At 41.8% G+C, this 21,626-nt stretch overlaps 1 protein-coding gene across 1 annotated transcript; it reads left to right on the forward strand.

Moving 5' to 3' along the window:
• Positions 1-376: 376 nt before the first annotated feature.
• On the forward strand, positions 377-21,421 carry LOC139212612 (sodium/potassium/calcium exchanger 3). The gene is made up of 17 exons (XM_070843086.1): positions 377-819; positions 7,006-7,119; positions 13,282-13,358; positions 13,546-13,620; positions 13,729-13,813; positions 14,222-14,325; positions 14,412-14,486; positions 14,578-14,603; positions 16,222-16,275; positions 16,405-16,547; positions 16,635-16,801; positions 16,878-17,115; positions 17,277-17,443; positions 17,632-17,746; positions 17,832-17,944; positions 18,126-18,191; positions 18,986-21,421. The coding sequence occupies exons 1-17, from the start codon at positions 717-719 to the stop codon at positions 19,094-19,096; spliced, it is 1,833 nt and encodes a 610-aa protein (XP_070699187.1). The 5' UTR covers positions 377-716; the 3' UTR covers positions 19,097-21,421.
• Positions 21,422-21,626: the final 205 nt, after the last annotated feature.

Genomic DNA, 21,626 nt, shown 5'->3' on the forward strand with positions numbered 1-21,626 from the left:
TATTTCCCATCTTCCCCTGCTCTATTAAAAACCAATTAGCTGGATCAGGTGTGTTCAGCCAGTCAAACACTGATCAGGTGAGTGAGCGGGGAGCGAGATGGAAAATGTGATGCAGCGCTGAGGCCCTCCAGGACCAGCGCTTGGCACCAGCAGTGGTAGGCTACAGGTGGTTTAAATGTGCGCACCCCCTGTCCTGCATGTTTAAATGCTTGTTAGCAGCTCCGCAGGGGCCCACAGCACACACATTTCTGTCCAACACCCCCCACCCCCCGAACAAAAGGGGTCCGGCAGTGCGTCGCCGCCTGGTGGCCACACAGGGGAGAGCGCGGTGCGAGCAGAGGGAGGCAGAGAGAGTGAAGGCACACACAGGGCTCAGAGCATGTCGCCTCCTGTTGCTGCACCTCACTGTGGGATCTGCCGTCGACCTTTCAGACTGTAGCCGCACATGAACGCAGAAAGCCCTTTGACGCGTCCTCTCGCTATGTGCGCGCCGGAGGTTTTGCGGAGGGACGCAGCACAGCGCCTGCTCTGAGTCTGGAGGGGAAAACCAGGCGAGCCTTTGCGGGGATTTTTGAACACAACTTGGCAGAGAAGTCGCTCGCTGCTGCCGGGAGGAGGCGGTGGTCTGCTCGGAGCCGCCTGCGGAGAGAAGTGTGAAACAAGTGTCGGGGAGAGAGCAACAGATGTTTTTTGGAGGATATGCGGCCGGCTGAGGAATGAGAGCAGCAGCGAGGCACCGGCGGCCCTTCCAGCGGTTCTGCTGCTGTGGAGTCGGGCTGCTCGCTGTCATTTGGCTCGCTCAGGTCATCCAGGCACCAGGTGAGACCTTAATATAGACATACAAGCTGCGCGCGCCGGCGTGCACAAGAATTATAATCCTATGGACATTCTTGGATAAATTCACCAGGGAGTTAATATTACACCATATAGTAAAACCTAATCTAAATTTACTGATGAGTAACTTATATACTGTGTGCACAAGATTAATCAGGTGGAATATTTATACACTGCATTTTTTAACTGATGTTGAAAGTAGTTTTAATTCCCTGCATTAGAATAAGAGCATTACAGATGAAAAATCATGAACTGGTATTTACAGTGTATGTTAACAATGAAGAAGAGCCATTCAAGAAGAACCAATCAAAAGGAAAGGAAAATGTAAAAGATCTTTTACCCCTGCACTAAAACAGGCCCATATAAAACTATCAGTTATCTCATGAAAGAGCTACAGTGGGTAAAAGGTAGAAAATGCTGGATAGTCCATGTAGAGAACAACATGGAATGCTTTGTTCTCATTTAGAGCAAAGATCCAGTGTGCTTCCCCTCTCACCCTTTATGGATCTTATGGTCTTCTTTTATGTGGATATAAATGTGAGCATGCAAAGTTCATGCAGTGTCTGGTGTCGAGGTGGTCAAACAGTACAGCAGATAGGAGCTGCATTCTCCATCCAAATGTATTCATGCAGAGTAAAAGTAGACATTAGTGTGTCACTTTCAATTGTCTACATGAGGATTAACGCAGGTGCATTGATGTTGAAAGTACAAATCTGATTTTTCTCCAGCATTTTTAAGGTAAATTGTCCTCAGACAATGTTTTAAATATATAAATCAGTATTTTCTAACACAACTTGCCAACCGTGTCCCACCTCCTGTCCTTCTGTTCACACTGCAGGAAGGTGACAGTTTGTTGATTACGTAAATCAAACACAAATCGTGGCATGTCTAAATCCAATCACTGGGGATAAGTTCAGCTGCAGGTTACTGCGGATTCACCATGCGCTCAGTGGATCTTTCATCTTCGCCTCAGAAGAAGTACGGTGTATGACGACGTATATGATGATATAAGGATGTTTTCCTGATCCCTAAATAGATTGCCTGCCCTGTTAATTTCTGCCTTTCCCAGGCCGTCACTGTAGCTAAGAATGTGCTTTTTTTTTTAATTCATCTGAATATATTGTTGTTAAATGTAGATAAATAATGGATGAATTAACTGTACTTGTCTTAGATTGTTTACAGTAACTGTAATTTCATTCCATTTATAACCCAATCGAACACAGTCCCCTACACAACGCATCAGATTCACAGAATCCTGATTCCCTGATTTTTCTCATGAACTGATTCCTCATCAGTCATCATGGTAAAATAAGCCTAGAAACCTTTATGATTACAACACATCTAGAAAAAGACGTGTAGTGTAAGGAATAAATGATTATATTATTTACCTTTCCCAGTCACATCACTATCTATTAATGGCCAAATTGAGGTTACGTTTTTACTTGGTAATAAGTGAAGTCTAAGTCAGATGGCTTTTTAGTGTCTCATCTAGCACATAGAGGCATTGCACACACACCCTCACCATCCCTCCAGCTCATTATCCTCTCGTCACCTTTGCTGATTTGGTCACACTGTCACACACACTCATCAGCAGCCTCGACACCAAAAGCGTCTTTCTCTGTAACCCTGCGTGCATTGTAATGATATGAATGAGTGAATTTTGGTTTTGTTCCATCACGAGTGTTTGATTTACATTTAGGTTTCATCGTAGTATTACAGGCCGTCCTTTTGTGGAAGAGTGTCCTGGTGAATGAGCCGTGTCATTAATATTTATACTTCACCTTTAAATTATGAGTGTGTCATCAACCAGAAGAGGTTTTTTGAACTGAGACCAAGGCCGCTCAACTTAACCCATATAAAAGCACGGGGTAAAGTATGTGCTCTGCTGTTTGTAATGGCGACGGGCAGGTTACTCTCAAAATACTCGGAAAATATTACACATACTGTAGCATCCTGAATACCACTGCTCGTAGAACCATTTATGGATGTGCTGATCCAACGCTCACTGTGTCAATATCGGTTTGATTCTGGAAAAAACATTGGATTGGATATCGGAGAAATAAGTTACAATCACAATAACACCACTAACCTGATGAAAAACTGCAAAAGCTGGAAGCGGTGCAGAAGTATGAGAAACTCCATCCAGACAACAACAAAGTAAAGCTGATAACACAGATGATAAATTAAACAAATTTCTTTTGTTGAAGGAGATAAACCATTTTCTATGTTTGCAAATGTGGTTTTTATGGGTTTAACTGAACATTTTGAAACTGACTCGCCAACAGTTTATCTCGAGGAGAGTTGACAAGCTCTGTTCTGTACAAGCAAATTATTATAAATTCTGTTTGAGACATTTAGAAAACACAAAATGACTGTCTGAAAGTTTATGTTTTATGACAACCTGCAATAACTGTTTTTGGCCGTGGTAACAAGCTGTAAATGGTCTATATTTGTATAGCGCCTTTCTAGTGATTTCAACTACTCAAAGCGCTTTACATGACATCCTCATTCACACATTCACACGTCATTCATACAGGAGGAATGTAATTTCTCTATTCTTTCATACTGAAGCCATGCTTCAGGAGCAAGTTGGGGTTCAGTGTCTTGCCCAAGGACACTTTGACATGTTGACCCATAGGAGCTGGGGATTGAACCCCCGACCTTCTGATTGAGGGATGACCCACCCTACCACTGAGCCACAGCCACCCCACACTTTGGTCTCCACCAACTTCTCAATATATGAATCTTTATCTGCAAAATGCACCACCACGCTCACCATGTTGCAGTTAGTTTATCAGAACATTTCATTGAAGCTGCTGCTTGGCAGGAAACAAGGTGGATGAGAATTAACTTGTAGGCTAAAGTTTTGGGCTGGAAAACAAAATAAAGTAGCTTAAACACGTATTGCAGTGACCCCTCTAACATACAGGTAGTCATGTGATCCTTTGTTGATATAACACATTGATTATAGCCCCTATAAAGGCACTATTTTTAGAATCTGAACATTTCTGCATTTGGCACCCCTCCAGCTGGGATCCATCCAGGGAGAAGAATGAGCTGAAAACACACATGCTAGATTGCACCAATTTGGTTTCATTTGTCCATAAATATAAACTTCATATGCCATCAAAATTATTTGGAAAATGTAGACTTTACATGAGAGTTGTACACATACAGTATTTAGAGAAGATCTCTACTGACGTGCACACAGTGTTATGGTATCAGCATCAGCTGAGGAAAATAACCCTGTTTTGATCTTTGTGGCGTTTTCTACTTTTGAATTTGGTATTATCTACGCTCTGATATTTATGCAACTGTGCTTTAAACCCCATTTAAGGTCAAATGAAATCATGTGTTGATCAGCTCTCTGTTTACTGCAACATGACACTCGCTAAATGTTCAGTCTGAATGTCAGGGTGGAGATCTGGAAGACTGCACTGTTTTCTACCAGGAAATGGAGCTCAGAGTGCTGGACTCCAGCACAAATACTATCTTTATAAAATAATATCTAAAGACTCAGGTTTCATACTGGGCTTACCTGCATTGCCACTATTGAAAACTTCACAGTCGGAGACATTTACTATCACAGACTGCAGTCTTGCCCTGTGGAGGCAGTGAACCTGTTTGGGGTAAGAATCCGGTCTGTCCAGTCGATGTGTGATTGACGGGATCAAATGTCTTGTTCCTGCCAAAGAAGGAGGCAACAGAGGTTTGTCTTTCCTGAAGGGAAGGAGGTGATAGTGTATAGTTTTGGACCTTCATGTTTCGAATAATGATTTCTACTTCCATGCCTTGAAAAAATCTAATTGGTGCTTTTTTTTTATGATTTGAAAAAAGTCGAACCTCCTGGTTTGTGTGTTGCAATAAGAGGAATTCATGGGATTTTGACATAAACGTTTGGCAATCTGTGGCGCAACACTTCAGCTGTGAGGCTCCCTACGGTCTTTCTTTCTATACTGACGTTGTGCAGATTGGTGAATTATGAATTTTATTATTCATGCTTAACATTACTGTATTTACACTTGCCTTTCTGCACTCAACCAGCATGTTTATGTTGAGGAGTGCGGCAGCAGGATTAAGATATTTCCATACAAACACCACATTTCATGTTTCATCAGCTTTCAGCACAGATCCCTCTGTAACCTCTTCCCTTTATATTTACATTTTAACCTTTAGCAGACTGTCTTATCCAGAGGAACAATCACTGTAACCATAAAGTTAGCTGAAACACCATGGATCAGCAAAATGATAAGCAACTTCTAGATCAAAGGTCAGGGTCAGGGTGAAGACGGTGTTGGTAAGTGCATGGAGCGTGTGTGAGGCTGTGATCTTTGTGTCCAATTTAAGCACATTTATGTAGCTTTAAGCAGGACTTTATAGCAGCAAATAGCCAAATATATCATACTTAGGCTGGCATCTACTAACTAAATTGATCATAAAATGAGAGGCCAAGATCTGAGTGGCTCACCTCAGCTAAACAGTATTGTGGGGGACACACTGTTTAGCATTAGCAACACCAGAGCCCTCAATCATGATGGAAGATATCAAGGCCTGGAAAGAAATTAGAGAGTGGAACTTTTGTAATGACAACTGTATCATCTAAGCAGCCTATTAATGTTTACTTAATAAATGTCAGATCAGCTTAACTTGAATTGGGTGCCTTTTTACAAGTGATTCATGTGTGTGTTACCTTTTGTTACTGCTGGGAGCCGTTGTTTTCTCACTATTAGGACATCAACTAGTGATTATTTTCGCTAAAGGTTCATCTGTTGATCATTTTTTAGATCAGGCTATTAATCATTTAGCCTGTAAATTGGCAGAAAGTGGTAAAATGTTCTTTACTTTGCTTATTCTGCCCACAACCAGTTCAAAAGGAAATTCATTCCAATTGAATGAAATATTTAAAAAGACTGATTAACAATTTCAGCATCAGTCAGTGATTTATTGTCTTCAGTTCATAAAATCGTATTCTGGAAAAGTAGAAGCATCACGTTTTTTATCCCCTTTTCTAATGAGACAAGATGTGGTTCAGGTGTTGGAGACTTCTCCCAGTTATGAGTGTGAAAATGGTGCAGAGCCATCTGTGGCAGAAACCCATTTGAATTTCATGAGGCGAGCTCCTCTTGATGCCTCAACATGAAAGCCTCCACGTCTCTTCTCAGCCACGACCGCTGCCCTCGTGAAACGAGCTCATTGAGCTGTAAGCTACAAAGAGACGCTACTGCGCCGGGCAATCACGAAATGCATCACGCAGACACCAGGCATCAGAAATAGAAGGACAGTGTGTCGTACAGAGCACAGTATAACCGCCTCACTATCTGCTCAACCTGTGGTTGAAAGATCTCAGTGGGTGATGGTGGAGGATATCTGTATTTTTGAGAGACAGTTTATCTGCGGGGAGTCCCTCGACAGAGATCAGCTATCAAGGAATGAAATATAGAGCTGAAATACACACTATAAAGATTGAACATGCCACTATCTCCCGGAGCCAGAAATATGACACTACAGTCTGTTGGCTCCTTGCTGGACTGGAGACAATTTCTACATGGGCTGTACCAGTTCTGATTTTCTGAGGAAAGTGGACATTTTTTCATTTGAAACCCAAATCGATGCAAAGTCAGAGGTTCTTTTAAAAGAACATCAGTTCTCTGTTCATTGCAAACAGCTCTTGGCTGCAACAGTCAATCAGTTAGTTGGTTGATCAACGCAAAATTAATTAATTAATTTAAAAAAACTGATTAATTGCTGAATCGTTATTGTTGTAAAATCCCTGGTTCCACCTTCTCATATTTGCAGTGGGGATGTACTGGTCAGACAAACCAAGCAATTTTTAATGAGCAACAAGCAATTTTAAGATATAACCTTTGGCTCTTGGAAACCGTGATGGGCCTTTTTATATTTTATACATTTTAGTAAGACTGTAACTTATTTTCTTGATGAACTGTGTAATCTGTCAATTCACTGGAGCACAATTTGATCAAAGACTCTCAGTTGCTGATTATTAGTTGTTCTGTTGAAGAATAAAATGTTTCAGCCCCCCATTTTATTGACTTATCAATCGAAGCAGAAGAATAGCCCACATATGAACCAACAATGAAAACCCTGAATCCTCGCACAGAAAGTTCAGCTGTGTGTGAGGTCTAAAATGACTCTGGTGTTGTTTCGCAACAGAGACGGAGTCATCCTCTGGGTTTCAGCCAGGCGTGAACGACGGGACGCTGCGATGGACTCGCAGGCTGATGCAGGAGAAGTCAGACAACCAAAGCCTGGATCAGCCCCGAGCAGGTGAGTCACTCCTCACCTGGATAGATGCCGTCTGTTCCTCCAGGACAGACCAGCAAACTCTCCCAGACTGTCTGCAACACTTCCTTATGGTTTAGTGTCGGGGTGGGGGATATGAATAATGTTTTCTGTGACAGCATAAGTAATATGATAGCACAATTTCAATATGTGTTCTGAGATCTCAGATTTTCTCACATCTGAGAAAACTGAGATAACCAGACATGAGAGAATAGAACAGCCCAGCAATGAATCCTGGGTTGATTTGTGTTATTGGTCATTTTGGACGCTGTAGTGTTGTATTGCATTCTACGGACTGGTGCTTCTGTTATTTTGTCCACCCCATCTCTATCAATCATGGCAGGCTAATTAACAGCGCGGTCATACGTGCATGTGTGTGGTGTATGCAGGTAAACAAGCGAGGCGGAGTGTACCAGAGCTTTCTGCCTCTCCCCTGCAGGTGAACTGAAAGGTCATGCGGACTAAGCATTGTGTTAGATGTCAGGAGTGTGCAGTCGACGTCAAGCTTGTGCACTGAAAGACTCGAGGAGACAGACGGAGCGCAGAAGAAGAAGAAGGCTGTCAGAGTGGATGTCAGATTAGATTTTCTAAGTTAGTCTGCCAAGTTACTTTCCTTCGCTTCCTGACTCCAGTTGCACTCAAAGTCGTTTGGACAGAATCAAACTGCCCCTCGTGAAGTTATTACCGAGACGTGCAGCCGTAATCAGACCTCTGTTTCTCTGCTTCCCAGGCTGATTAGCTGGCTGGCTGATGTTAGCCGCATTCATCACAGCTGACAGTTTTATTATTAAAAATTCAGGTTGGAGAGGAAATCTCTTTATTGTTGCACGAGGAGAACAGCACAGAGTAGATAAAATAACACAATGAAAAATCCTTTGCCTTACTGACAGAATACCGCTCGCATCATCTTCACATCATTAGCATTTGCTCTAAGGCTGTGCTAATATTAGCCTGTCAGTCACAATGCTGCATTGTATGCAAACTGCACAGTTATTGTTGGAGCCCTGAGCACAAAATTTCAAGCTTATTGTCACAGAAATGTATGCAAATCAAGTCATGCCTGTAATATACCATGCAAATGTCCTGTTCAGACCACACTGCTGAATACCACCTACAGTGTACTCTGCATACTGGTGGTGTGCAACCTAGAAAATACACACACTCAAGGAAGAATTTTAAGCTTTTAAAAACAGATTTGAGCGAAACACGAACATAATACACAGTGAAATCTGTCATGACGTCTTCCCAGCACTTTTCAAATATTTCATTTGTCACAGTAGTTGGGAAAGAACCTCATGTCAGCGTTAATCCTAATTTACTTGCAGAATATTTACATGATGTGCGTCTGGCACTGGTTGTTCTTCTGTATTTGAGGTTCTACTAAATAGCGCACCAAAACCTCATATGTTTAAGCCATTTTTAATCTTAAAAGATATATGATACAGTTGTAGTTGCTGATGTTATCTGGAGAACAATTCCACAGCTCGGTGACATTGTAAATCATTAACTGGTTATGTTTTTGGAGAGCTTGTATTTGAAAGGTGCTCCAACGTGGACAATTGACCTGGCAGTAAATTCACACATCACAGGTACCTCACCATCCCCGTCTACCACACATCATCTTCTCTGATATTACATTAGACATGTTTTCTTTTGCTTGATGGAGAAAATGATACTCTCTCTCCACCACTGCTTCATTTGCTCTGTTCAGCCATTTGTGTTTTGCTACCTGATAACACGCTTAACCTTCATTGAGATCCTGGTCTGCAAATAGATCTCCCTCATTATGTCTTACAAAGACTCAAGCGTACTACGGGGTAGATACCTCACTGTGGTAATACACTGGAGACAAGCAGGCGAACAAAGAGCCGGACAGGTAGTATAAGACACACCAGTGAGCGCGGCTCCAGGCTCAGGTTGCCGCCCTCTTCCTCAGCAGGCCGTCTGACAGTGATTGCATAATCTGTAGTGTGATTAAAAAGCCTGCCCTGGACCTCTGGGGATATTATCTTGGGGATTGCACAGCAACGTCCAGCCCCAGGCTCTCTTTCTCTCTTTTCATCTCGCCACTGCTTAACAAGATGGAGACGGCGTGACCCGCCTTCAGCTGACAAGCCTCGGATACTGCTGTTGCTAGGCAACTGAATGCTAAATTTTGAAACCCAGACAATTCTGTCTTTCAAGCATTAAAAGTGCAAAGCAAAGACCTAAAAATAGACTGTGAGGAGAAGGGGAGAGCGTGGGGGCGAACGAATACAAATGATACAAACAGCTCATACTGTGTGTGTCGTCGAGGTTTGTTTTATTGTTTATTTTGGCAAGCGACAGTCAGCTGAGAATAGTATTTTTCCACAGCTATATTTTCTGGTTTTTATGGGAAAGCGTTGAGAAAGAGCTGGCAGATAATCTAACAGAAACTGTCTGCAAATGGTCTTGGGACTTGTATCAGTGCAGTCAGATTATGAATGCCACACAAAGCAAACAGCAGTTAATAGGACCATTATTCACAGCAGAAGGCTGCTGGGTCTCACTCACTCCCTTTCACGTTCTGTCCACTAAAGGAGTAAAAGGCAGAGTGTGAGGTTCATCATATAACTCTATGCTGTTGCCGCTGACGTTACATTTTATTTCCTCTCCCACCAAACTAATGTTGGTGCTGCTCTATGACCATGAGACGGAGCTACACCCCGAGCAGTTTTTGTTTTTGCTCACTTCTGTCACAACCGTGTAACATGATGTTTAGTGTTTGTATTGACAGAAGAGATGGTTAGTGCAGTTGCAGCCCTGCTGTCGTTTCATCGGCGCTGCATTCAAACTGCCTCAAAGGGTTTGATCAAAATCAAAGAACAAATGCATAATTGAATTTACATTACACACCTGGATGAAATATTTATTTTTTGATTCTTCATGAAAAATGCAAGCTTATTGCAGAGGGGTGTGTGTGTGTGTGTGTGTGTGTGTGTGTGTGTGTGTGTGTGTGTGTGTGTGTGTGTGTGCGTGTGTGTGCGTGTGAGATACCCCAGCGCCGGTTCGGTTGATGCCTGATATGAGTTTACTCGGTGTGCAAGTCGATACCGCAGCTTGACTCCAGGACACCCTGCAGATGGTCAGATCGATACCATTATTGCCCCCTCATTCAGTGGCACCGAAGCTCCCTGCAGCAGATTGACTCAAAGAGAGCTCAGCTCCTCACATCAGCACTGGTTTCAATCAGGGCGGGTTTCCCTTCTAATTCTTTCTGAAAAATGTACTCGGCATTGACCTTCTAGTTGAAGATCTAACCTGCTGCAAAGGCTTTATTGATCTGGACGCATATGAAATACACATAAGAAAGGATCTGTTATTGTGCTCTGTGCAACACTCAGTAACCATAACACAGGCGACAGAAACATGCAAAAGAGTCAGAAGATTGTGACCTTTTTGATTGAACTAATATCAATGCAGCACTTGCTACTTAGACTTAAGACTAAAATAGTTATTAGTTAGTTTGTCATTATTATATGATCAGAATCACACCAAAATAAACCAATTTGAAATGCGGTTTTATAATTGTTATAAATATTGTAGTGGACTCGACTAAAAGCTACTAAGCTTTTACGCAGCTGACACTCGGTGTGTTAAGGCTAAAAGCTGATGCATTCTTGTTAAGCAGTGTCTCATTTTAACATGTGAATCCGGGCTTTTATATTCTGCGCAGTTAATATCTACAATTGTTGTCTATTGTCCTTTTTCCATCACTGTTCTGTACATCTCCATTCTGTTGTAATTCATCCCTGTCTTTTTTTCTTTGACTTTGGCGAACAATTGACTGAGGATGATCAAAGCAAGTAAACAACTGATGCCTTTTTGAGTTTTGCATTTCAGTCTCTTTTCAGTGGAGAGCCATTTTATTTTATTTAATTTTGAGGTGGTAAAGTGAAGTCTGTTATTTAAGTGCTTAATGGACCCAAAAAGCTTCATAGCCTTGTTCCAAATGATGGTCCAGCGTAGATCTCCCTTTTTTTAAGAGTAGATCACTGATCCAGTGTTCTGCTCGTCTTTTAAATAAGCTTTTGTTTTGTGTTCTTGAGTAAATTGTAAATTAATTGTTATTGCCGTCCTAAAGACACAAACATTAATTTTGAAAAGATGCCACAACATTTTCTTTCAAAAAGTCGTTGTGAAGAGGTGAAATATACAGAGCTTTTTACAGTTGTGAATTTTAAGAGTAGGAGCACTCGGGTTTGTTGACAGCGGTGGATCAGATACGAATGAGCAGTGGGAGCATTTTGTGATTCTGACGGTGAAAAGAAGACTTTGACAATGTAAATGTCTTTGCGCTCAGACCTATAACATAATTTCTCTCAGAGTAAACACAAGACTTTCTTTAACTCACTGCTCAACCTCTGATTATAAAACTAAGTGTATCAAGCTGAAGGCACATCTGGCTTAAATCCCTGATTGTTGAAACTGCAGATGTGCGATCATCTTTTACTCTGGTGTATCAGTTTGTGGTCTTATGTTGTGAAACCACGGCATAAGAGTCACATTCCTGTCCAGCAGCCTTCACCGAACCAGTACTCTGTAACTTTCTGTCTCTGTATCTCTATGTCATTCTTCCTCCTCCCTCACTCTCTCAGACCTCTCCTGAGGGTTTGTAAGGAAAAATAAATATTTTTAGAAATTGTGGTCCAGAGCTGCTGTCACTTGTTTTTTTCATTTTTCATAAACCCTAACCATGGGAAACGCATTTTCACCTCCCCCTTCTCACTGTTCATGCAATCGCCTTGCCTTCGGCTTCCTACTGCCACCCATCAAAAAAAAAAAAAAAAAAGCAGACCCCAGGGAGAGGGTCACCATAGCAACTACCCTCACCAGAGCAACTCCTCAAAGCATCCATCTGAACTACACGTCGCAGCCCGACGCTGCCACCGGCAGAATAACCTGAGAGTCTATGTTTTGGGGTAGAAAGTAGACTGAGAGGCTTCCAGGGCTTTTAGGCGGCACCTAGAGAGCAAAGAAGAGGGTGAAAGAAATGGAGGCGCAGCGAGAGCACAGATGTCCAACAGCTGATCAGCCTGACAGGCCGCCTGAGAACACAATATATACATACAGTGCAGGCTTCACATTCAGGCTCCCTCTCTCGTGCGATAAGATGACAGAAAGTTTACATGCTAAGCCTTGATGATTCAGTGGACGAGCCCTGCCCTGCAATAACAGCTGGCACTCAGAAAATAGGCTTTTTCTTCAGTCCTCTAAGAGACACGGCGTCCCACCAACCTTCAGAAACTCTCTTTGACACTTGGAAATGATGCACAAGAAGCTGTTTATGCCACAATAAGCATCCAGGCAGGCAGCGCTGGGCACAGACACAAATGTGTAAACATTACTGCACAAACATTTACATGTTCTAACTGAACATAGCCTCTGGACCATATGGCCGCCTCCTCTCCCTCTCTGACAGTGCAGTGTCAAAGATCAAATCCCATATCCTCGATCACAAGGGACCCTGTCTTAATCCATGCAGTCTGTTGTTCAGTTTCCATGCAGCCGCGGTGCAGCGAGCACCGTGACGGCTGCACTGTGCTCATTGTGTGCTTGTCGACCCACTGTTGTCTCACACGGCAGAGGAGCTATTAATAGCTCCATGCTCCCCAGTAGTTTAAATTCATCCAGCTCGGCTCAGAGTTGTAAATTGGAGCTGTACCACAGTCTCAAAGCTCCCTTTTTTTTACCGTCAAGGGACCAGGGGGAGGCTAAGCTGTCATTAACAGTTTTTTTTTCTTTCTTTCTTTCTTTCTTTCTTTTCTTTCTCGAAGGAGGACAGGAAGCAGCTGCCAGTTTCACTTCCACCTCATTTCCTGTTATAGTCTTCACTGCACAACAAACACTGTCTACGCGATGTTGTTGTGGGTTGTGCCATGTTTGGGGGAAAAAATGGTGTCTAAAATTAAGACACACAGGATGATGAAAAATGTAGAATCATGACTTTTGTTCTTAAGCAACCAGCATTTGGCAATTTTTTTACTGTTTTTTTTTTTTTTTTTTCATTTTGAACGCAACTTGCAGGAAATGTTTTGCTTTTGAATGGAAAAAGAAATTGGCTCAGAATATGAACTGTATGTTTTAGTTGGGAACACATTTATCATGATGTCTGTCCCCCTGCAGCCATCCATGAGTTTCCACAAGACATCTTTACAAAGGAGCAGAGGAAGAAGGGGGCTGTGTTTCTGCATGCTCTTTGTGTGAGTATTTTACACAGTATCGCCTGAAATCTGTTATTTTTCTTTACTTGTGTCCTTGACTGTCATCAGACAAGCAGAAGCCAGCATATATTACAAACCAAAACCTTCAAAACTAATTAATTTATTAGAAAAGCAGGATGTTTGTGTCCTCTTCTCTCTCTCATCTGTGCTCAACTGTACTTTCCAGGCCATCTATATGTTCTACGCTCTGGCCATCGTCTGTGATGACTACTTTGTCCCCTCCCTTGAGAAAATATCCGAGGTGAGGAAACGGCACAAACCAGCCTTCAGATATAATTTTCTAAATTCAACAGATAATTCAATTATCTGTTCAATTTAATTATCTGTGTTTTTATTTTTAATCTTTCAGAACCTGCATCTCAGTGAAGATGTGGCCGGGGCGACGTTCATGGCTGCAGGAAGCTCAGCTCCGGAGCTTTTCACCTCTCTCATTGGTCAGTAGCTCAGTTGGTCAAGACCAAGTAGCAGCTGTGGTAGTGCTGAGAAAGCATGCCAAACTTAGTTTTGATGTTGTAACACAGAAATGCTGGATTTTAAAATAGTCTCCCAGTGCAGTGCCAAAATCATCCAGGAGATGTCAGCAGAGTCAAATTAAAAACTTCAAAAGCGATTATCTTTATTTGGAGTCACTAATCTCCAAGAAAATACATTAAAAAAAATAAAGAACTGGATGGTGTGTGTTTCCCTGCTTGCTTTTATAAGTAAAAAAAGAACATAAGAGCAGTTGATAGGAGAAGCCAGACTGCAGGCATTTTATCTGGCCTGAAATCAAACAAAGCCAAACACCAAATGCACACATCTTATTTCCTTTTCTGCCTTCTGTGTCATCCTCCTCCTTCCAGGTGTCTTCATCACTAAAGGAGACGTTGGAGTCGGCACCATCGTCGGCTCAGCTGTCTTCAACATCCTGGTCATCATCGGCCTGAGTGGGATCTTTGCAGGCCAGGTAGGAAAAACTTGCACCGACATCCTGCATGCAGTTGTTCTCGACACAGTTATGTGGACGCTAACACGTCTAACTTTTCGCCACAGACGGTGGTTCTGACCTGGTGGTCCCTTTTCAGAGATTCTACCTACTACATCCTGTCCGTGTTGACTCTCATCATGGTGCGATGTGCTTTTCTTTAAAAAGAATTCATGTGTTAAGCTTTTATATCTCCACGTCGTGTCCTGAAGAATCTGTTTTCTCCCTCTCTAGGTTATCTATGACACCAGAGTTGTCTGGTGAGTTCACATGCCTTTAATCCTGCTTGTACCTTTTAAGCTGCTGCTTAAAAAAAAAAAGCAGAATAACTTACAATAAATTACACCAGTCATCATGCCATCACATTTCCGTAGAGGCGCTCCCACAGTAGGTATCTGTGCTCACACTGACACAGACCTGCAAATTCATCTCTCTCCTCTCACGCTCTGATTGGCGTCAACGACCTCCTCTTCAAATGACTGTTATTACAATCACGAAGATGACGGTGTCAACAAGTTGTACAATCAGGGGTTGTGGAACATGTTAAATCAATTTGGTTCCTGATTCACACACGACAAGTAACAAAACATCTGCATATGCATTTCCAGTCAGCCGCGGCTCATTTCACAGGCAGCAGAGGTGACGCGGAACAAGTTCAGTTTAAAATCGGTTGTGAAATGACTTTTGTTTAATTTCCGTGGTGAAGGTGTCTGTCATCAGCGCCAGCCACTTCACATGTGAGCAGCAGTATGAAGCGTAGCCGCTTGATTGATTTGAAATAGTTGTTGGATTGATTTCTTTTTTATTGCTTTTCCCTCTCAACAGGCTCGTTTAGTGCTCTCGATGCCTTCTTCCCTTTTTAGCTGCCTCCTGAATGTTTTCTCCTCTGTCGACCTGAAGCCTTTTGCGAAAAGACAGAATGGCTGCCCATTGTTGTATGTGTCAGGGGTTTTAATGAAAGAGTAGATTTATTCATGGAGCCAATGCAGGCTGTAGCACTGATAAATAGCAGACTTATTGAAGTCGTGCAGGTTTATTGAATCGCAGCTTGCCAAGCCAAGGCTGTCGTGGTGTTTTTCACTTCACCGCTGTTCTTCTCAATACACTTAGTCAGATTTGTGTTTTAGCGGACTAGGCCAAATCACTGCATGCTCAGAATATCTGAGAAGTGATTTTGCACATATGCTGTATGTATCAGTGCTGTATATGCTGTTCATGAGGATCAATACGACCAAGCTCTGCTAAAGGCAGTGCATAAACAGGGAGTTTAGATCAACTGACAGCTTGGTTTCAGATCTGAACTATTTCTCAATAACTTTATATTCATTAATTTATTGATTCATTCATTATACTCATGACTAGATCAACAATCAAAGGATGTAAATCAGAAACAAAAACTTAAATCAGATTTGGTATTTACTTCAAACCAGTGAGAAAAGCATAGTAATAATGAGAAATAACAGAAAACAAAGTGAATTAAGAAGACTGATTTCAGACAGATTGATTTTTGGTCAGTGGAATAGAGGAGGAAGATTATGTAGGTAATAACAGCGTACAGCTCGTCGCTACTAATCCTCACATACATTATTTTTTTTAACTCTTAAAATCTAGTTTACATGAGGCAAGAGATTCTGTATGAACTTTAACAATTAATTTGTTTTTGTATTTCTTATTATATAAGAAATGTTATGCCCTAAATGTTCAGATCCTAAATAAGCCAATGCAGACACCACTGCCATTACAGAGTGATCAAAACAAGACTACAGGATAACTAATTATATTATCTATGTTTATATTTGATTTGATATTTTGAATGGAGCTTTGTACCTCTGCAGTATGTCGGATCAGACTAACACAAACATGCTCTTTGCTGTGCAGGTGGGAGTCCTTGCTCCTCATGACCATGTATGGGATCTACATTATAATCATGAAGTAAGTTTACCAAAGGGCCAAACCTCCTCATCAGGCATCACACCTCCACACCCGTCTGTATTCTGACTGAGGACAAACCCTGTTTATTGTATATATGCATGTAAGGAAACTGTATCTGTTTGGTTACAGGTTCAACTCCCAGATTCTGGCGTTTGTGACGCATCAGTTAAGGAGCTCCAGGCCGTGCTGCCATGGATTAGAGGATCACCGAGACAACAAGATGGGGGAGGATGCATCCGCCTGCAACACGTCCATGGTGCTTCTCAACAAAGGTCAGGAGATGTTAGAGTAATGTTGTCGTCTTTGCTGCTGTCGTCTTTGTATGAGTCGTCTGTTAATCTACAAGAACCTCCTCGCAGGCCAAGCTCATGGTCAGGAGCCTCCTCCGGTCGTCATGGTGGATGAGCTTCTCATCCTCAACCCCCACAAACTGTCCTTCTCCGAGGCGGGTCTGCGCGTCATGATCACCCCCCACTTCTCCCCCCGCACCAGGCTCTCAATGGCAGGCCGCGTCCTCATCAGTGAGGTATTTGACACACACGTCACACATCTTAACAAAATGTCTTCAAAGCTCTACAACACTTGCCCCTCTCCTCTTGCAGAGACAGAGGCTGATCCAGAGCTCGAAGAGCCAGCGGGACGGCGAGGCCGGCCCCGGGTCACGAGCGGGATCCACCACCAACAGCCTGAAGCGGACGGGCTCCTGCAGCATGGAGAACGGAGGCAGGGGAGCCGGGATAGGAGACACAGAGTCAGGAGACAAACCAGGGGTCGAGGTGTGCCAGCCAGAGGAGGAGGACGACGATGAAGATGGGATGTTTAGTCCCGTGCGCATACCAGGTGACAATCTGGCAATTTACTTTTTATTTATGTTAGATGGAAAATGCTGGAAATGGTGCCCAAAATCTTTTGGATGTTGTAGCTAATCCTTGATTGACAAAAAAAAAATCCTTAAAATAACAGATTAAAAACCCTCCTGACTGACTTCCTGCTCTTCACAGGTAGCTGCTGTGCGCGGGTGAAGTGGGTGATCATGTGGCCTCTGGGCTTCCTGCTCTACTTCACTGTGCCTAACTGTATTCTGCCACGCTGGCACCGGTGGTTCATGGTCACCTTCGTGGCCTCCACCCTGTGGATCGCAGTCTTCTCCTACCTCATGGTGTGGATGGTAAGGAGGCAGACAAACGGGGAGATCCAAGCTACAACGATACAGTCACAATAATCTCTAATAAATCTACTAAACAGGAGAGGGGGTGATTGTTATTTGAGGATGCACCACCTTAAAGTTCTCCCTTTTGTTGTATATTGTAAATAGCCATGAAAAGGTGAAGATATTGATGTGTCCTGATGTTTCAGGTCACCATCATCAGCTACACACTAGACATCCCAGACTACATCATGGGTATAACCTTCCTGGCTGCAGGTACCAGCGTGCCAGACTGCATGGCAAGTCTGATTGTAGCTCGACAAGGTAAAACAAAGTCTCCAAAGTCTCTCTTTGTGGTGCAGGTGCTTCAGTTCACCATTTCTCTGTCACTTTTCCCATCTCTTTTTAGGCATGGGGGACATGGCCGTGTCTAACTCCATAGGCAGCAATATCTTTGACATCCTGCTGGGTTTGGGTTTCCCCTGGGCTCTGCGTACCCTCGTGGTGGACCATGGATCATCAGTATGCATCCACCCCATCTCCCCATAATACCACTCTCTGTTACTTTCTGTCTGTGACTTTCTGGGTTTATTGTGTCTGCATGTGTGTGTGTGTGTGTGTGTGAGTCAAAACTGAGATTTTGGATTCTCATTTATGTTAAATGGTCAAATGATTATAATGCCTGTGTTTTTTCCTCGCACAGGTCTCCATAAATAATAAAGGACTGGTGTACTCTGTCGTCCTACTGCTGGCATCTGTGTTTCTGACGGTGAGGAAATGCCATGCAAAATGAGTTAACATGCAAAATAAGTCAGCAAAGGTGGCTTTAATATAGTTCAATACATTGTGGAATGTTACTGTCACAGTATGCTGAGCCTGTTTGATAAATATATAAATAAATCACTCAGCATTCACAAAAAATGTGCTCATCTCGCACAGCTAATTTACCTGCAATAAACCCATCAGACTTACAAAGTGACCACCCTGTTTCAGTCACTCAGTCAGTGTGAAAAGGCTGTAAAATTTTAGACAGAAGAGATCATAGCTGAAGAGTTGGAAGATTGACTTAAGAAGAGTGTTTGTCTTTTTTTTTTTTTTTTATGGATGAAAAGTTTTTGGGGATCTGTAGTTTTTTTTTGTATGTTAACAAATGAATCCTTGTTGAGCATTGTCCAAATCACAAGGGTTTCCACTTCTAACAGCAACTGCTGATGTGGATGCCAGTTTGTTTCCATGAATACGCTTAATTTTCTTTTTCAGAAAAACCAATAAAGAAATCCTGAATGAGAGATTGCACTGAGTTACAGAGGCTGCTGGAATAAAGAGGAGGCATCATGACTTCCACACTCTATTATCAGTTGATTTAAGCTTATATGTTACATTAATATTATATGTGATTCAGTCCGTTTAATTTATCCAAGTGGTGTAATAACACTCCCTGCTTTACTAAACACAGTCAGATTCATGATGCATATCCTCATACTGGCCACTGTAGACTTGATAATGAATTGCTCTCCAGGTGACTCTCTTTGCCCTCCCTCACCACCGTGTCTCTGTTTTCAGGTGATGAGCGTCCACCTGAACCGGTGGAGGCTGGATCGTCGGCTCGGTCTGGGTCTGTTGTTTCTCTATGCCATCTTCTTGCTCTGCTCCATCTTCTTCGGGCAGATGTGAGGCCTTAAGGTCAAAGGTCAGCCCTGTCAGACGACATGCTGAGTACCTACCTTTCTACTTCATGTCCTCTTTCCTGAAGCCAAAAGAAAAAGAGTGGCAGTGTTGTTGTGTCCCTTGTGAGAGTTTCTGTGCTCCTCTGTAGGTTTCGCTAGGATGATACTGTACACAAACACACACTGAAGCCTCTTATCAATAGCACAATTTTTTCTCCTTTTCGTACAGTGCAGTGTTTGAAGGCAGTCTTTTGAGTATCAAATTAGGTAAAAAATTGTATGACATGGCAGATGGAAGCCTTTAGTAACAAAATGAAACAGGAGGTGACATCGACAAAAAATGTGGATTTAGAAATTGTTCTGGTCCTCATTAGCTAGGTTGCAAATATTTTGATGACAATTATATATATTACTGAGCTTAAAATGTCAGTTTCCGCCCTGTAACAATTTTGGCATTATATTTCATTCCTGTTTTATATGTCGAATAGTTGATGTGCCATCACCGTTTCATTAAAGCAATAAGCCATTAGAAGTTTAGAGTTTTCAGGCCCAGTGTAATGGCATAGTTTTTAATTGTCTACAAGCACAAATACACCCTTTTTATATAGATTTAGTGCACCACATTATCTGTTAATATCTCATCAGGAAGTGAAGAAGTCTTGATAGCACAAATGTTTCATCCTTTCAGGGACTGACGCTTCCTGTTACTGCAGCTCTTTTCACCCGAGTCTACTTGTTTAATTTATTTATTTATGTTTTAATGTTGCTGCAGCCGAGCAAATCAATTACATGATCACTTGCTAGTTGATTTCATCGACAACACAGCAAGCAAAAGCCATTTCTAATGGAGTGCGAGTACGTCAGCCTGTATTTCTCCTGCTGCTGTATCCACATGGCGTCTCCTCATCAGTTTCTGTCGGTGAGAGCTGGCGACACCAATCAGACAGTCTGAGCAGGACATGCACAGGAAGCAGACAGCTGCAGCAGTGATACAAAATAAAAATCCTGCTGGGCTAACAAATTGAGAATAAGTCAGGGACCAGAATGTGTGACAAGAGGCTGAAATCCATCGGCGGATGTAGTGAAAATTGATATTCTGTTCATCTCTGAAGTAAACTGATAAAGTTACCCTGAAAGATTTAAAGAATTTATATATTTTGTATATTTTACATGTTACCCTGGTTTTAGTGGCCATCCTAACTATATAAACAGCTTTAGGTTGAAATGTCTTTGTTAAAAAATGATGCTCTAATCTGCCATGTCATGCTTGGGCCTAAATGTTAAAGATATATATAAAAAAAAAAAGTCAGATTGATATTGTCTGTTGGCCTTAGGTTTAAATACCCTTGTATGTTTTGAATGTACACCCTAGCTGACTTTACCATTAGTGTGGAAGTATTTACATGCATTCAAATGTAGCAGGCGGCACTGAATTACAGCGAAGGACCTCTGAGCAGACAGCGAGGTACTTTAGTCCTACAATACAGGACACCGTGTGTGTGCCCGAGGACTTTTAGACTAGAAACACTGATATAAGATTGCACATTATTGTGACAATATTTTGACGATTTCGCCTCACTGCTTCGAAGCAAGTATTGGTACATCGTAATGTACATACAGAGATTAACTAAGTGTTACAGTATTTTTAGAGGTCTTATTGCTATGAAATCTAATATATGATGTACTTCTATGAGTGTCACAAACTTTGATGACTTTGAGTGCAGGTTAGTAGTAATACTTCACGTTTAGGTACGACAATCGACGTTTGTATCGTTTCCTTGTGCATTTTCTGAGATTATTTCCCTTTGGTGGAACATCTTCTTACACATTTGGATCAGGGCAGAAGCAACACATTATATACTCACACATACTGTATTTGTGTGTGTGGGGTTAAAAAATAATGCTGCATATTCCGTGTTCATATATACCTGCTGCTCCTCTGTTCTTTATATAAAAATTAGCAATTTGGACACATTCAGATAATATGAAGAATTGAATAATGTTCCACTAAAGGGATCTGGGTAATCTTTGTCTTTTTTTTCAAATGGCTGTATAATTATTATTATTATTGTCTCCTTTGACAATACTTTTTACTGTTTGTAAATGTTAAATAATTTACATAGTTTTACAATAATGAATGTCCGACAGAGACTAGTTTTGTGCTGTTTTTGATATTTTAAGAAAATACCTAATATAAGCCTACTTGTGAATTATTGTTAACGAATGAATGCACATCTTGTTAGGTTTAGTGGAAAATGAAGGCTGTACTGTGAGAATAGAGCTCCATTTGTTATGAATTCAATTGTAGTTGTCGTAAAAGCACTAAGATTTTCTCTTATTTCAGTATTGATTTATTGACACACTCAACCTTAATTCATTTATCATAATTCATTAATTTTTCTATAAACGCCCACCTCCCAAAGATAAAAGTACAGAAGATACACTTTAACATGTGTACATAGCTTCGTATTGTACAACACCTACCGCTTGTCCAAAAAACTCTTGATTATCACTGAAACGATTAGTTTTGTTGATCA

The sequence above is a fragment of the Pempheris klunzingeri genome, chromosome 14 (genome assembly GCF_042242105.1).
Source record: "Pempheris klunzingeri isolate RE-2024b chromosome 14, fPemKlu1.hap1, whole genome shotgun sequence".
Lineage (NCBI taxonomy): Eukaryota > Metazoa > Chordata > Actinopteri > Acropomatiformes > Pempheridae > Pempheris > Pempheris klunzingeri.